At 39.8% G+C, this 18,559-nt stretch overlaps 1 protein-coding gene and 1 non-coding gene across 2 annotated transcripts in view; both read right to left on the minus strand.

Moving 5' to 3' along the window:
- Positions 1-349: 349 nt before the first annotated feature.
- LOC136327914 (U6 spliceosomal RNA) lies at positions 350-456 on the minus strand. Its single transcript, XR_010729970.1, has one exon. It is a non-coding gene; the product is annotated as a U6 spliceosomal RNA (small nuclear RNA).
- Positions 457-6,106: 5,650 nt separating this feature from the next.
- The window catches only part of PPM1H (protein phosphatase, Mg2+/Mn2+ dependent 1H), a 372,339-nt gene continuing 359,886 nt past the window's right edge, over positions 6,107-18,559 (minus strand). Inside the window, exon 10 of the mRNA XM_066258890.1 lies at positions 6,107-6,163. Within this exon, the coding sequence (XP_066114987.1) occupies positions 6,139-6,163 (25 nt within the window). The 3' untranslated portion in view covers positions 6,107-6,138. The remainder of the gene's footprint in view (positions 6,164-18,559) is intronic.

An 18,559-nucleotide genomic window follows, 5' to 3' on the forward strand; every position in this document is an offset into this window, starting at 1 on the left:
CTGTGTAGGGAATTCAGAACACCCATTTAAATTTGAATTTCAGATATACAGCAAATAATTTTTTAAGTGTGTTCCAGATATTGTATGGGACATACTTATATTTTTAAAAATTCTTTATCTGAAATTCAGGTGTAACTAGGTGTCTTGTAGTGTTTTGTTATTTTTTAATTGGTTTAGCAAGAGAAAGAGAGAGGGAAAATACCAATTTGTTGTTCACTTATTTATGCATTCACTGGCTGATTCTTGTATGTGCTGACTGGTGATTGAACCCTTAACCTTGGCATATTGGTACAATGCTCTAACCATCTGTGCTACCTGGCCAGGGCTGGTGTCCAGTATTTTTTTTTTTTTTAATATGGAACGCTTCATGAATTTGCTTGTCATCCTTGCGCAAGGGCCATGCTTATCTTCTCTGTATCGTTCCAGTTTCAGTACATGTGCTGCCAAAACAAGCACTGGTGTCCAGTAGTTTTTATTTGCCACATCTGCCAACTCTAGTTCAGGGGGGTGTGTCCTTAATATCTTTACTTTTCACATTAGAATCGCCTGGAGAACACTTTTAAAATGCTGACGGCTGGGTCCCTCCCAAGGGAATTCTGACTTACGTGGTCTGAAGTAGGGCTTTGTTGACAAGATCTTTTTTAAGTGTCCAGGGATTTTAATGTGCAGCCAGAGCACAGAATCCTTACAGAAAGAGACAGGTATTCAGGCATTGACTAGTCAATGTTCATGGCTACTGCATTGTTGAATTTAGGCTCCCTTAAGCTTAAATTTATTGGGTTTTGTTCTGTAAAAAAGGTCATTAATGTTCTTATTGCTGAACCCAGTGACAAAGGTCAAGTAGATCACTGAAAAAAATCCTGTCAGTATATGAAATGGTCTCTTATTTCAGGTCACCATAGAGAGGTGTCCAGAGCTACGATACTGATAGCACTGCAGCAAATGCCCCTCCATCCCAACACGTTCAGCTTTGTGATAGTGCAGCTGGAAACCCTTTCCCTTTACCCGTTCCTTTTATCACAGGGCAGTGCTCAAGCATGTAAGATCTGTTTTATTTAAGAATACTTATAGCGCAAGAGGAATTTCAACGTAAGTTTATTCAGTTCCTCCAGATCCTCTGTATCTGTTCTCAAACTATTAATTGGCATGTATGGAGAGCTAAAGCTTACCTGCTGCTCACTCATTACTGAAAAATTTATAGAAAGTTCAAATATTGTGGCCGATCCTCTTGAGGTAGCAAGCCATTCACTTGAGTCTGGTAGTCAATTTCATCCTGAAGATAAGCCTTGCCAACATGAACCTTCATAGTAAGTGCTACAGAGATGCTGACATAGAGCTCCAGCTGAGTAACTAGAGAAAACTAGAATGAGAGGGAAATAAAATGGCCGGGACAGAAACACATTTTATAGAAAATAGTGTTGGGGTCAGTAGATGACATTGATCACCACAAAGTTCAGGGATGGAGATTTGATGTGAAAAGGCTTTGTTAAAAATGACACCCAAGTCTGACCAGGCAGTTGCACAATGGATAGAGCATCAGCCTGGGAGGCTGAGGACCTAGGTTGGTAACCCCAAGGTCACTGGCTTGAGTGCAGGCTCACCAGCTTGAGCACTGGGTTGCCAGTTTGAACGCGTATCTTAGACATGATCCATGGTCACTGGCTTGAGCCCAAGGTCACTGGCTTGAGCAAGGGGTCACTCGCTTTGCTGTAGTCCCCTGGTCGAGGCACAGTGAGAAAGCAATCAATGAACAACTAAGGTGCCACAACTAAGAGTTGATGCTTCTTATCTCTCTCCCTGTGTCTCTCGCTTGCTTAAAAAAAAGACACCCAAATAAGTGTGTATACAATGGAGTTTTTGTACTACAGAAGTCCCCTTTTTTAGGCAGTTTTGCTTTCCATGGTTTCAGTTATCTGTGGTCAATTGTGGTACAAAAATATTAAATGGAAAATTTCAAAAATAAATAATTCATATGTTTTAAATTGTGCTCTAGTCTGAATACTGTGATAAAATCTTGTGCCACCCATCCTGCCCCGCCCCAGCCAGGATGTCAATCATCGCTTTATGTAGTCTATCCACATTCTACATGCTACCCTCCCATTAGTCACTTAGTAGCTGTATTGGTTATCATATCAACTGTCACTATATCACAGTGCTTGTGTTCAAATAACCCTTATTTTACTTAGTAACGGCCCTACATTGCAAGAGTAGTGATGCTGGCAGTTTGTATATACCAAAGAGAAGCTATCAAGTACTTCCTTTAAGTAGAAAGATGAAAGTTTATGACTTAATAAGGAAAAAAGCAAATGTTGATGTTGCTAAGATCTATGTTAAGAATGAATATTCTACCTGTGAAATTATGAAGAAAAAAATTCCTGCTAATTTTGCTCTTGTCCCTCAAAATGCAAATGTTACAGTCACAGTGAGTGGTAACTGCCTAGTTAAGATGGAAAAGCCGCTAAATTTGTGGGTGGAAGATATGAACAGACAATATGTTCTGACTGATGGCAATGTGTTGCTTCAGAAAGCATTGAGCCTACTGTATCAAGACTTCAGCAAGGGATCCCCTAAAACAAATGATACCAAACCATTTACTGCAAGCAAAAGATGGTTATATAGATTCAGGAATAGGTTTAGATTGAAGAATATAAAAATTACTTGCGAGAGATCACATTCACATAACTTTTATTATAGTCTTATAATTGTTCTATTTAATTTTGTTAATTTCTTAGCATGCATAATTTATAAATTAAACTTAATCATCTGTATGTATAAGAAAAAATATGTATACATGTACTATCTGGTTTCAGGCATCCACTGGATATCTTGGAACGCACTCCCTCAGATAAGGGGAGACTACTGTACTGCTTATTATTTAATGAGAAATTTCAAAAAACTGTTGTAATGGAAGGCAGGTGCATGTAAATTATAAACTTTGGATTTGAAATGTTGGCTTTGGTGCTACTTGGCTCTGTTTCCTTGGGCAACTTTTTTTTTTTTTAATAAATTTTTATTTTAATGGGGTGACATCAATAAATCAGGGTACATATATTCAAAGAAAACATTTTCAGGTTATCTTGTCATTTAGTTCTGTTGCATACCCATCACCCAAAGAGAGATCGTTCTTTGTCACCCTCTATCCAGTTTTCTTTGTACCCCTCCCCCTTTCCCTCCCCCCCCCCCCCCCCGTAATCACCACACTCCTGTCCATGTCTCTTAGTCTCGTTTTTATGTCCCACCAATGTATGGAATCCTGCAGTTCTTGTTTTTTTCTGATTCACTTATTTCACTCCGCATACTGTTATCAAGATTCCACCATTCTGCTGTAAGTGATCCGATGTCATCATTTCTTCTAGCTGAATAGTATACCATGGTGTATATGTGCCCCATCTTCTTTATCCAGTCTTCTATTTTTTTTACAGTGATTAAAAGCCTTTAAGCAAATTCTTGGCCAATACAGCAAGAATCCATAAAAGAGTAGTGTCTTTAACATGTTTCCTTGGGCAACTTCTTAATCAGCCTGAATCTTTCCTCATTTGGAAAAGGGCTTCTAGAATGTTAGACTAAGGACCTCTTAAAATCTACTTCTCTAGACAAGCAAAGAAAACACTGGCAAAATATTGTCAAAATCAGTTTTTTCAGAACTCTTGAATTTAACCAAAGGACTGCAACAAAACTTTGTGGCGTTTTAACTTGATCCATTTCCTTTCCCCTCTCTGCAGATCAGAGGTAGCCTTGAACACCACCAACAGACTCACAACATAGTAGCTCTGAGACCCAGCAAACTAGCAGTCACTTGCAGGTGGCAGTGGGTTTGTAGTTGCTCCCAAAGTCCACATCCCCAGAAAATTGTCACTATTTGACCTGTCTGAAAGGAGACATTTTCAGGGCCTTTTTTTTTTTTACTTGACTTGCTCTGTGTGAACAGCCTTACCCCCAGGGCATTAGTCAAAAACAACCAGCAACAATTGCTTAACATCACAGCTGTTAATCAACAGCATATTAGCAAAAGCAGAGGAACAAATCAGCAATTTAGAAGACAAGGTGGCAGAAAACACCCAATCAGAACAGAAAAAATAAAAAAGAATTTTTAAAAATCGGAGTAGTTTAAGGGATATCTGGTACAACATCAAGCATATCAACATCACATCATAGGGGTACCAGAACGAAAAGAGAACAAGGGATTGAAACCTATTTTAAAAAATGATGACTAAAGCCTTTCCTAACATGGTGAAGGAAATAGGCATAGAGTCCTAAATAAGATGAACCCAAAGAGGCCCATACCAAGACACATGATATATAACCCAGGTTATTATAAATTAAATATAATTAAATTTTTTACTTTTATTTACATATAAATAAGATTTTATATAATTAAATAAAAAATACCAGATTAAAGACTGAGAAACTCTTCTTTTTTTTTAAGCGAGAGAGAGAGAGACAGACAGACAGACAGGTGGGGACTGACACACAGGAAGGGAGAAGATGAGAAGCATCAATTATTTACTGCAGCACCTTAGTTGTTCATCGATTGCTTTCTCATATGTGCCTTGACCGGGGGGGCTCCAGCTGAGCTAGTGACCCCGTAGTTCAAGCCAGTGAGTGACCATAGGGTTATGTCTACGATCCCATGCTCAAGCCAGTGACCCCGCACTCAAGCTGGATGAGCCCATGCTTAAGCTGACAACTTTGGGATTTCAAACCTGGGTCCTCAGCATCCAGGTCAATGTTCTATCAACTGCTCCACCACCTGGTCAGGCAAGAGAGACATTGATTGATTGATTGATATTTTTCTTAAGTTGGAAACGGGGAGGCAGACTCCTGCATGCGCCCAACCGGGATCCACCTAGCATGCCCACCAGGGGGCGATGCTCTGCCCATCTGGGGCGTTGCTCTATTGCAACCAGAGCCATTCTAGCGCCTGAAGCAGAGGCCATGGAGCCATCCTCAGCGCCCAGGCCAACTTTGCTCCAATGGAGCCTTGGCGTGGGAGGGGAAGAGAGAGACAGAGAGGAAGGAGAGGGGGAGGGGTGGAGAAGCAGATGGGTGCTTCTTCTGTGTGCCTTGGCCAGGAATCGAACCTGGGACTCCCTCATGCCAGGCTGACGCTCTACCACTGAGCCAACTGGCCAGGGCCGCAAGAGAGACTTGTAAAAGTAGCAGGAGTAAGCAGTTAATTACCTACAAGGCAGCTCCCATAAGACTGAGCTGATTTTTCAATAGAAACTCTGCAGGCCAGAAGCGATTATAGGAAATACTCAACGGAATAGCCTTGGCTGGATAGCTCAGGTGGTTAGAGCATCATCCTAAAGTACAGAGGTTGCCAGTTCGATTCTGATCAGGGCACATACAGGAACAGATCGATGTTCCTGTGTCTCTCTCCCTCTCTCCTTCCCTCTTTCTCTCTCTCTAAAATCAATACAATAAACATTGAAAAAAAAAGAAATAGGTGAGTAAAAATGATAGTGATGTTAGAATGTGTTTAAAATTCAGCCACCATCAACTTAAAACAGATGACTATAAACATAGCTTGGTATATATGAAGCATACAGTGATCACAAACAAAAACATCTACAGGGGATATACAAGAAATAAAGAAAAAGGAATCCTGGCCCTGGCTGGTTGGCTCAGTGGTGGAGCGTCGGCCTGGTGTGCGGGAGTCCCGGGTTCGATTCCCGGCCGGGGCACACAGGAAAAGCGCCCATCTGCTTCTCCACTCCTCCCCCTCTCCTTCCTCTCTGTCTCTCCCCCTCCTGCAGCTGAGGCTCCATTGGAGCAAGGATGGTCCGGGTGCTGAGGATGGCTTTGTGGCCTCTGCTTCAAGCACTAGAGTGGCTCTGGATGCAACAGAGTGGTGCCCCGGAGGGGCGGAGCATCGCCCCCTGGTGGGCATGCTGGGTGGATCCCGGTCGGGCTCATGCGGGAGTCTGTCTGACTGCCTCCCCATTTCCAGCTTCGAAAAAATGAAAAAAAAATAAATAAAAAAGAAAAGAAAAAGGAATCCAAATACAAGACAGAAAGTCATTGACATAGAAGAGAGCAAGAAAATAAGGAAAAAAAGAATAACAAAAGCAATCAGAAAACAATAAAATGGCAATATCTACATACCTATGAATAATTACTTTAACTGTAAATGTACTAAATACTCCAATCAATAGGGTGCCTAAGGGAATAAAACAAAACAAAACAAGACTATTACATATGCTCAGTGGTGGGATTCAAATAATTTACCAACTGGTTCTCTACCCTACTATTTTAAGTATAAAAAAAAGATATACCAAAAGATAGTTTATTATTTCATGCATTTAATACTTAAATAAGAACAATAAAAGAGGTATATAAACTAGATTATAAGAGTTTTAAAATATTAATGAAAAAATATTACATAATACCTGAAAAAAACAATAAAACTGTTATTTAAGATATTTCCTTATTGCTTCTTGATGGGTGTCCTCACTTGCAATTTTTTCCACCTATGGACTGAATGAACATTATTATGGGAGCTTAGAATACACTGTTTGGCAGATGAATGTTTAAAAAGAACAAGGAGGCCCTGGCTGGTTGGCTCAGTGGGAGAGCATCGGCCTGGTGTGCAAAAGTCCTGGGTTTGATTCTGGTCAGGGCACACAAGAGAAGCAACCACCTGCTTCTCCACCCCTCTCCTCCCCATCTCTCTCTCTTTCTCTCTCCTCCTCCCACAGAGATGGCTTGAATGATTCTAGCAAGTTGGCCCCAGGCACTGAGGATGGCTCCATGGCCTTGCCTCAGGTCTAAAATACCTCAGTTGCTGAGTATGGAGCAGTGGTCCAGACAGGTAGAACATCACCTGGTAGGGGGCTTGCTGGGTAGATCCCGGTTGGGGTGCATGTGGGAGTCTGTCTCTGCCTCTCTACTTCTCACTTAAAAAAAAAAGACAAATGTAAATTTGTGATTTCCACATTGGGCGCTGCCCAAGTGCCCACCTTAGAGAGGGTCCTGATTATAAGTACCATTTTAACAACTGGTTCGCCGAACTCAGCAAAGAATTAGGTATTGGTTCTACCAAAACAGTGCAAACTGCATGAACCCCACCACTGCACATGCTGCCTACAAGAGACCTACTTCAGATCAAAAGACACACACAGTCTGACCTGTGGTGGCACAGTGGATAAAGTGTCAACCTGGAACGCTGAGGTCATTGGTTTGAAATCCTGGGCTTGCCTGGTCAAGGCACATACGTGCTCCTCCCCCACCACCTTTCTCTGTCTCTCCTCACTCTAAAATCAATCAATAAAATCTTAAAAAAAAAGACACACACAGACTGAAAGTTAAATGTTGGAAAAAGACCTTGCATGTAAATGAAATGGAAAAAAAAAGCCGGGGGAGCAATCAGTCAAAATATTCTTTAAAACAATGACTAACAAGAGACAAAGAAGGGCATTTCATAATTATAAAGGAATCAACCCAACAAGAGGACATAACCCTTGTAACCATTTATGCACCCAACATAGGAGTACCTAAAAATAAGCAAATATTAAATGACATATTGAGAGAGACTGACAATAATGTCATAATGGTAGGGGACTTTAATACTCCATTGATAAAAATAGATATTCCACATAGAAAATCAACAAGGAAACAGTGACCTTAAATGATACCTTAGACAACATGGACTTAATATCTTTTAGGACATTTCACCCCAAATCAGCACAATGTACATTCTTTTCAAGTGCACATGGAACATTTTCCAGGATAGAACACACGATAGTCCAGAAAACAGGTCTTGATAAATTTTAAGAAGACTGAAATCATATCAAGCACCTTCTCCAATCACAATGTTATAAATCTAGAAATCAATTACAAGAAGAAAACTGAAAAACACACAAACATGTGGAGGCTGAATAATAGGCTACTAAATAATGTATGGGTTAACAAGACCAAAGAAGAAACCAAAATATACCTTGAGACAAATGAAGTGAAAACACACAGCCCAAAGTCTATAGGACACAGCCAAAGGGAAATTTATAGCAATACATGCCTTCCTCAAGAAACAAGAAAACACTCCAACTATCTAACCTTACAGCTAAGGGAACTGAAAAAAGAACAACCAACAAAGCCCAAAGTGAGTAGAAGTAAAGAAATAATAAAAATCAGAGCAGAAAGAAACATAATCGAATCTTAAAAAATTACAAAAGATCAGCGAAACCAGGAGTTGACACTTTGCAATGATAAAATTGATAAACCTTTTGCCAGACTCATCAAGAAAAAAAGTGGGCCCAAATAAAATCAGAAATGAAGAGAGGTGACAGCCAACACCACAAAATACAAAGAATTATAAGAAAATACTATGAACAATTAGATGCCAAGAAATCGGACAACCTGGAAGAAATTGATAAATTCCTAGAAATATACATATAACAAGGCTGGATAAGGGGACAAAACTGAAAATCTGGACAAATAACTATTAAAGAAATCAAATCAATAATAAAAAAAACTCCCAATAAATAAAAGTCCTGATTCATATGGCTTCACAGGTGAATTTTTACCAAACATTCAAAGAAGAATTAATACCTATTCTTCTCAAATTATTTATTCCAAAACATTGAAAAGGAGGAAATGCTACCAAACTCCTTTACCCTTAAACCAAAACCAGACAAAGACACTACAAAAGAAAAATTGCAAAAATCCTCAATAAAATATTGCAAACTCAATTCAATAATACATTAAAAAGATTGTATAACATGATAAAGTAGGATTTATTCTTGGGATGCAAGGTTGGTTCAATATATAGAACATAAAATTAAGGATAAAAATTATATGATCATTTCAACAGATGCAGTAAAAACATTTGAAAAAATCCAACATCCATTTATGGTAAATATTCTCAGCAAAGTGGGGATAGAGGGAACACAGCTCAACATAATAATGATCTTATATGACAAATTCATAGATAACATCATATTCAACAGTGAAAACCTAAAAGCTTTTTCTTTAAGATCAGAAATAAGGAAAGGATGTCCACTTGAACCACGTTCATTCAACGCAGTATTGGAAGTTCTAATCACAGCAGACAACAAGAAGAAATAAAAGGCATAAAACTTTGAAAAGATGAAGTAAAACTGTCATTATTTGCAGATCATGATACTGTATAGAGAGAAACCTAAAGATTTCACCAAAAACTACCGTATTAGAATAACTGAATTCAGTCAAATAGCAGGATACAAAATTAATATTCAAAATTTGGTTGCATTTTTATACACCAATAACATTGGAATAGAAATTAATAAAATAATCCCATTTACATCAAAAAGATAAAATAGGTATAAATTTAACCAAGGAGGCAAAAGACCTGTACTTGGACACTGAAGAAAGAAATTGAAGAAGATTCAAATAAATGGAAGGCTATACATGCTTATAGACAGTAAGAATTATCATTAAGATGTCCATATTAGGCCCTGGCTGGTTGGCTCAGTGGTAGAGCGTTGGCCTGGTGTGCAGGAGTCCTGGGTTCGATTCCCGGCCAGGGCACACAAAAGAAGCGCCCATTTGCTTCTCCACCCCTCCCCCTATCCTTCCTCTCTGTCTCTCTCTTCCCCTCTGCAGCCAAGACTCCATTGGAGCAAAGTTGGCCTGGGCGCTGAGGATGGCTCTGTGGCCTCTGCCTCAGGCACTAGAATGGCTCTGGTTGCAACAGAGCGATGCCCCAGATGGGCAGAGCATCACCCCCTGGTGGGCATGCCAGGTGGATCCTGGTCAGGCGCATGCAGAAGTCTGTCTGACTGCCTCCCCGTTTCCAACTTCAGAAAAATACAAAAAAAAAAGTCCATATTATCCAAAGCAATCTACAGATTCAAGGTATGCCCTATCAAAATACCCATGACATTTTTCACAGAATTAGAACAAATAATTCTAAAATTTATATGGAGCTACAAAAGAATTCAAATAGTCAAAGGAATCATGAAAAAGAAGAACAAAGTTAGAGTTATCACACTACCTGATATGAAATTACACTAAATGGTTATAGTAATCAAAACAGCATGGTATTGGAATAGAAACAGACACACAGATGAATGGAACAGAATAGAGCCCAGAAATTAATACATGCCTGTGCAGTCAATTAATCTGTAACAAAGGAGGCAAGAATATACACCGAGGTAGAGACAATCTATTCAATAAGTGGTGTTGGGAAAAATGAACAGATACATGGAAAAGAATGAAACTGGATCACTTTTTTATACTGTATATAAGAATAAACTAAAAATGGATAATGACTTAAATGAAAGACCTTCTATAAAACTAGAAGAAAACATAGGCAGGTAACTCTTTGATATTGCTCCCTAGATAAAGGAAACAAAAGAAAAAAAGGACTAAATCAAATAAAAAATTTTGCATAGCAAAGTAAACCCATCAACAAAGACAATTTACTGAATGGGAGAAGATATATGGCAATGATACATTCAATAAAAAGTTAATATCCAAAATAAATAAGGAACTCATATAACTTAACACCAGAAAAACCCAAACATCCTATTAAAAAATGAGCAGAGGACCTGAACAAACATTTCTCCAAAGAGGAGATACATATGAAAAGATATTCAAACTCACTAGCTATCAGGGAAATATAAATTAAAACCAGGATGAGATATCACCTTGCAATGGTCAGAATGGTCAGTAAATCAGCCAACGAGCTGTTGGTAAGGATGTGGAGAAATAGATCCCTGTGCACTGTCGGTGGGTGTGCCAATGGTGCAGCCACTGAAAATAATATGGAGGTTCCTCAAAGCATTAAAAACAGAACTACCGGCCCTGGCCGGTTGGCTCAGCAGTAGAGCGTCGGCCTGGCGTGCGGGGGACCCCGGTTCGATTCCCAGCCAGGGCACATAGGAGAAGCGCCCATTTGCTTCTCCACCCACCCCCCCTCCTTCCTCTCTGTCTCTCTCTTCCCCTCCCGCAGCCAAGGCTCCATAGGAGCAAAGATGGCCTAGGCGCTGGGGATGGCTCCTTGGCCTCTGCCCCAGGCACTAGAGTGGCTCTGGACGCAGCAGAGCGATGCCCCGAAGGGGCAGAGCATCGCCCCCTGGTGGGCAGAGCGTCGCCCCTGGTGGGCGTGCCGGGTAGATCCCGGTCGGGCGCATGCGGGAGTCTGTCTGACTGTCTCTCCCTGTTTCCAGCTTCAGAAAAATACAAAAAAAAAAAAAAGTTAAAAAATGACAAAAATGTTCTTTTTATTGTATATATACAGATACATTCTTAGTAAGAGTTAGTAAATTCGGCAGGTCCTGGTGTGAATGTGTTAAGTTTCTTTATTCTTGTGTTTATGAGAAAAATGAGACTGATGTGTCCTAGAGATGTCTTTAACGTTTGGGCATATATTTGAAAGGCAAACTCTCATTTTCTTGTCTCGTCAATACATTGAAGAATTCCTCTCTTTTTACTCTTGTGTTGGGTGCAGACCCCCCCCCCCCCCATACATATCATCTTAACTTTACACCAAACAAAGAATAGAAGAAACTTGCTTCCAGTCTTTCTGGGGAACATGAAGGGTACAATCCAGCACCACAGCTTAACAGCCTTTTGCAACCTAATCAGGCAAGTCGAAGGTGGGGGGTTGGGCAGACTGTCAGTTATAGCCAATTCCCCACACCTCTGTCCCCCCAAAATCTAAACTCCAAAAACCCTGTTGGTTTTTTGGTCCCCACAGGCACATATTTCTCTGGAATACCATAGGGCGCAGCTGGAAATCTTCTAGGGCGCACCAGTGTGCCCTGGCACACACTTTGAGAACCACTGGGTTAGGGTGTTTTATACCAAAATTCGTGTGCCTCACTGTCATAGCAGCGGAACTGTGTCATAGCCCGAGGACCTCTTGCAGTAACATAAATGTTCCCCCCACCTCCTCACTGGAGTGTGGTAAGTGATGGGTTAATAATCTTTTTTTTTTTTTCTTTTTTGTATTTTTCCAAAGCTGGAAGTGGGGAGAGACAGTCAGACAGACTCCCGCATGCGCCCGACCGGGATCCACCCGGCACGCCCACCAGGGGCGATGCTCTGCCCACCAGGGGGCGTCGCTCTGCCATGACCAGAGCCACTCTAGCGCCTGGGGCAGAGGCCAAGGAGCCATCCCCAGCGCCCTGGCCATCTTTGCTCCAATGGAGCCTTGGCTGCGGAGGGGAAGAGAGAGACAGAGGAAGGAGGGGGGGAGGTGGAGAAGCAAATGGGCGCTTCTCCTATGTGCCCTGGCCGGGAATCGAACCCGGGTCCCCCGCACGCCAGGCAGATGCTCTACCGTTGAGCCAACCGGCCAGGGCCAATAATCTCCTTCTTGAATGTTTAAAATTTTAACTGTTTTGAATTGGTGGCAGATTATATAACTGATGGTGTCTGATTATTAAGGAAATATAGTATCGCTGCCCTGATGCATCCACCAACATGTGGCTAAAGGCCTTTAGATTGTTTTAGCAACAAAGATCTGTCAAATTTATAAATTACCCTGTTTATAACTCAACACAACAAGATAAATGATTACTGACCCTACCTATTTTTTTCTTATGATATGCCATTTGTCTTCATTAATATGTGACATTCTTATTCATTCCACTCCAGAGAGGCAAGATCATGCCATATTTTCATGAGTTAATTTTTCTGATCAAAATATAAAGCTTGAGGAGATAGATGGTGATGGAGGGAGACTGGACTTGGGGTGGTGAACACACCATTCAATATAATACACATGATGTATTATAGAATTGTGTGCCTGAAATCTGTGTAATTTTATTAGCCAATGTCACTCCAATAAGTTCAATAGTAAATGAATGAATGAATGAATGCAAGCAAGCTTGACTTTTAATGCTTTGTGACAGATCCTAGCTCAGGTTGTCTATGGCTTCTTTTGCGCAACAAAGTAGAGTTGAATAGTTGTGACACAGTCCAAGTGGCCCATTAACATTTGCTGAACCATAACCTAAGAATTAAATAACCTTTGGGTGGGCCTGGTGGATGATATTCCAAGAAACATATATATATATAATAATGATAGCACTTATCTTTTTCATAAGTATAAGAACAGCCACAGTGTTAATTTTCCTTCAAACTCTACTGTGTAATTGGTAAATTGGCCACATATCCCATAACTTATGCTTAAGGCTTCCAGGATTAGAAATTGCAATTTTTGTCCTGACCTGTGGTAGCGCAGTGGATAAAGCGTTGACCTGGAAGGCTAAGGATGCTGGTTCAAAACCCTGGGCTTGCCTGGTCAAGGCACATATGGGAGTTGATGCTTCTTGCTCCTCCTCCTTCTCTCCCTCTCATTCTCTCTCTCTCCTCTTTCTCTCAAAATGAATAAATAAAGAAATTGCAATTTTCCACCTAGGACAATGAAAATAGATTTCAGTTCTCCAGAATCTCATCCCAACTTTTTTCATATTGACCAAACTTAATAGACAGGAGATACCTAATTTATAGGGGCTAAGACTATTTTCAGGTTCCACAACTTTTAGTCTAAATCAGAGATGTCTTCTTACTATAATACTAGTCAGGCTTAAAGGGTGTGAAATGACTTGGTTTGGGACATTCTGCTGCTGCAACTTCATTTTTCCATCCCCATGTCAACTGTTCCTCCCCCTCCACCTTACCACAGTGCCTTCTGAACCAGCTCATCTACTTTTACTTTTCACTGATTATATTTGTAAATACAATTTAAAAAGAGAGTAAAAGAGAAAACTTCAATTTCTATGGTTCTTGCAGAGGAGGGCTATCCTCCAGGTCTGCATTCAGACCTTTCGAAGCTCTGTCCAAGTGTCCCTTACACGAGCAATCTGGTCAGACCTGGAAGACAGTCAAGGTGCACCTGGCCCATACCTTGTGTTCATTGCATGATTAATCTTTTGTAGGCAGCCTGAGTGGAATTGATAAAGCAGAGGAAGTTAGCTGGCTGGACCATTTCATCAGAAGTACAAGACAAGAGACTAAAAATGTAGAAAGATGTATAGAGATCAACAGTCTTTACAAGGCTCTAATTACAGCAAAACCAATTAAGAAGACATACTAATTGATAGAATTTCAAAATCACTCTTTGGTGTGTCATTTAATTGAAGGAAAAAACTGGGATGGCAACAAGTTTAAAGTATTTTGTGCCCAGGGATTTTTAAATGACGATGAGAATTTTTAAACAACATATGATACATGTACATACTCACAATTTAAAAGTTATCTTGTTTTCCCTGAGATATAACCTAACATTTTCAAGCAACAGTTTTAGGAGCCAAAGAATGACTTGCCTCTCCCAAGGGTCATAAGTAGTACAACTTGAGATGGTCCCATCATAAGTGAGGGGTTAAAGGCCTTTTTTACCCCTTTTTGGATGGCCCCCATAGCTGTAGTTTTCCTGGCTTATTAATGAGCATTGTAAACTGCATGAAGAAATACAAGCATAGGTGTGGAGAACTCTTACTGAGACACCAATGCAGCCATCAATTAAAGTCTCTGCATTACTATTTTTTCTTCATTTTAGTCCCTCTACCAGGTGCCATATGGAGGATTATTTCCAAAGTTACATATGTACTTTGTCAGTGCTATTTTCTTCTCTTTTTTAAAATTTGATTTTAGAAAGAGAAGAAGGCAAGGGGAGGGAAATATTGTTTTGTTGTTCCACTTATTTCTGCATTCATTAGTTGACTGTTGTGTGTCCTGACCGGGATCCAACCCACAGCCATGGCATGTCAGGATGATGCTTTCACCAATGAGCTACTGAGCCAGGGCTTCTCTTTTTAATTTAAAATTTTAACTATTATACCCCAATTCCCTTGAGCTAGGTTATCTGTTTTAGTTATCTATTGCTGTATAATAAACTACACAAATATTAAAATAAAAACCTTTTTTTTTTTTACAGAGACAGAGAGAGAGTCAGAGAGAGGGATAGACAGGGAGAGACAGACAGGAATGGAGAGAGATGAGAAGCATCAATCATCAGTTTTTCGTTGGGACACCTTAGTTGTTCACTGATTGCTTTCTCATATATGCCTTGACCGTGGGCCTTCAGCCAGACCGAGTAATCCCTTGCTCAAGCCAACGACCTATGGTCCTAGCTGGTGAGCTTTGCTCAAACCAGATGAGCCCACACTCAAGCTGGCGACCTCAGGGTCTCGAACCTGAGTCCTCTCCATCCCAGTCCGACGCTCTATCCACTGCACCACCGCCTGGTCAGGCTAAAACAAAAACTATTTTATGTGCTCACATTTCTGTGTGTCTGCCAGAATTTGGGCAGGGCTCAGTGTGGATGGCTCCCTCTGACCTGCATTGCCTGTGGCCTCAGCTGGAATGGCCTGAACACCTCAGTGCTGGCTGGGCCTCTCTCTTTTGTTACCACCTGGAATGTCTCAGGTGAGGCTTGAGGATCAAAGATGGCCTTACTTTCAATGTCTGGGTACTCTGGTTATCTCCCTGGTGGCCTCTCATCATTCAGTAATCTAGTATGACATTTGTAGGGTGGCTGGCTTCCAAGAGTGAAAGCAGGTGCTCCAAGGCCTCCAGAGATCTAGGCTTGGAATTATCAAAGTCACTTCTTTGTATTAATCAGAACAAATCATAGGCCAAACCAGATTCAAGGGATGGAGCAACAAATGCCACTTCTTGATGGGAAAAGGAGCATTGGTGAACAGACATAGGAGGCACTGTTGGCAGCCACCTTTGGAGACAATCTACCACGGCTTCCATGGGCTAATCTGGTAAGATAAGCACTGCTCATGAGAATGCTAGAAGACTCCTCTCATCTTCAGGAATCTAATCCAAGGGTTGACTCTTTCCATGAATTTGTACGGCTAAATGGGGAGGAGGAGGCATCATAAGTATTAGGGTACAAGTGAAGGTGAAAAGATTTGGGGAAGTTTTTTCTATCTAGTCAAGTCTTTTGAACCAAGCTTCAGATAAGCTAGAGCAGCTTTTAGCTTTCTTTGTAAATTAATACTTTTGATTATTTTTAACATTGTATTGATATTTTCTAGATTACTTTTAACTTCCTGGACTCTAGAACTAAGTAGAATTAACATTCTTTGATGTCTCATCTCACCTATTAAGGTTACTTTATAAGATGGTACATTTTTATTAACACTTTGTAATACTTATAATGTTTAAGTGACTAAGGAGAGTCTTGACTTACTACCTTCAGCAAGGATATACTTAAGAATATCACTTAGTAAATCCAACAAGAGGACAATACATTTGTAAATATTTGTGCGTCAAACATAGGGGAACCTAAATATTAATATATAAAGCAAATATTAACAGACCTATAGGGAGTAATAGATAACTATAATAGTAGGGAACTTTAATACTCTACTTAAATCAATGGATACATCATCAAGACAGAAAAATCCATAAAGAAACACTGGCCTTAAATGACACATTTAGACCAGATAGAATTAACATATACAGAAGTTTCGATTAAAAAGCAAGAATACACATTCTTCTCAATAGCGCATGGAACATTCGCCATAAAAGATATATTAGGCCACAAAATAAGTCTTAACAAATTTAAGAAGATGTAAAATCATATCAAGCATATTTTTTTACCATAATGGAATAAAACTAGAAATCAACTGTAAGAAGAAAACTAGAAAATTCACAAATATGTGGATATTAAACAACATGCTACTGAACAAACAACAGACTGAACAAACAACAGGCCAATGAGAAAATCAAGAGAGAGATAAAAAATATACCTTGATACAAATGAAAATGAAAATACAACATAAAAAAACATGAGATGCAGCAAAAGCAGTTCTAAGAGGGAAGTTCATAGTGATAAATGCCTACCTATCTCAGGAAACAAGAAAAATCTCAAATAATGGATTAAAGACTTTAAAAATAAGACCTGAAAACATGAAACTCCTAGAAGAAAACATCATCAGCAAGCTCCTTGACATTGGTCTTGACAATGATTTTTTGGACCTGACAACAAAAGTGAAGGTAACAAATGCAAAAATAAACAAGTGGGACTACAATAAACAATAAAGCTTCTGCATAACAAAGAAAAGTAACAAAATGAAAAGGCAACTTACTGAATGGGAGAAAATATTTGCAAATCATGTCTCTGATAAGGGATTAAAATCCAAAATAAATAATTTATACAACTCAATAAAAACAAGCAATCCAATTAAAAAATTGGCAGAGGATAAATGGACATTTTCTCAAAGATGACATATAGATGGCCAACAGGTAAATGAAAAGATACTTAACATCACTAATCATCAGGGAAATGAAAATCAAAACCACACCTTACACCTGTTACATGGCACTGATAAAAAAAAATAACAGAAAGTAACAAGTGAGGGCATAAATGTGGAGAAAAAGGAACCCTTGTGCACTGTTGGTGGGTGTGTAAATAGTGCAGCCACCATGGAAAACATTATGGAGATTACTCAAAAAAAAATTAAAAACTATCATATGATCTAGCAATACACTTACAGATATTTATCCAGAGTGAAACAGTGACTCAAGACATATGCACCTCATATTCACTGCAGCATTATTTACAATAGCCAAGATACGGAAACAACCAAAATGTTTACGGATAAATGGATAAAAAGACTGTGGTATATATAGACACACACAGGAATATTATTCAGTCATGAAAAAAAGAATAAAATCTTGCCTTTTGTGACAACATGGATGGTCCTGAGGGCACTAGGCTAAGTGAAATAAATCAGTGAAAGAGTATTACCATATGATCTCACTTAAATGTGAAATCTTAAAAAAAAAACTAACATAAATACAGAGTGCTGGCTGGTTGGCTCAGTGGTAGAGCATTGGCCTGATGTGTGGATGTTCCAGGTTTGATTCCCAGTCAGGGCACACAGAAGTGCTCATTTGTTTTTCCACCCCTCTTCCTCTTGCATCTCTCTCTCTCTTCCCCACTTCCCCTCCTGCATCCATGGCTTGATTGGAGCGAGTTGGCCCCAGGTGCTGAGAATGGCTCTATGGCCTCCACCTCAGGCACTAAAAATAGCTTGGTTGCTGAGCAATGCCCTAGATGGGCAGAGCATCACCCTGTAGTGGGCTTGGTGAGTGGATCTCAAGGCACATGCAGGAGTCTGTTTCTGCCTCCCCTCCTCTCACTGAATAAAAAATATAAATAAATAAATAAATAAATACAGAGAACAGATGGTGGTTGTCAAAGGTGGAGTGGGGGATAGACAAAATGAATGAATAAGTCAAAAGGTACAAACTTTCAGTTATAAAATAAATAAGTCATGGGGATATAATGTACAGCATGATGATTACAGTTACTAATATTGTATTGCATATTTAAATATTGCTGAGAGTACAACTTAAAAGTTCTCATCACAAGGGAAATAAATTCTGTAACTACATACAGTGACAGATATTAATTAGACTTATTGTAGTGATCATATTATAATATATCCAAATATCAAATCATTATGTTGTATACCTGAAACTAATCTTTATTATATGCGGCTTAAGTGTCTGTCGCCGATAGCTTATTGGTTGCTTGCATAACTGTAGTAGCCAATGGGGTGAAGTTGCCACGGCATTCAAATAGTCCCGCCTTCTGGCATGCCACCTC

This window comes from Saccopteryx bilineata, chromosome 2 (genome assembly GCF_036850765.1).
Source record: "Saccopteryx bilineata isolate mSacBil1 chromosome 2, mSacBil1_pri_phased_curated, whole genome shotgun sequence".
Classification (NCBI taxonomy): domain Eukaryota; kingdom Metazoa; phylum Chordata; class Mammalia; order Chiroptera; family Emballonuridae; genus Saccopteryx; species Saccopteryx bilineata.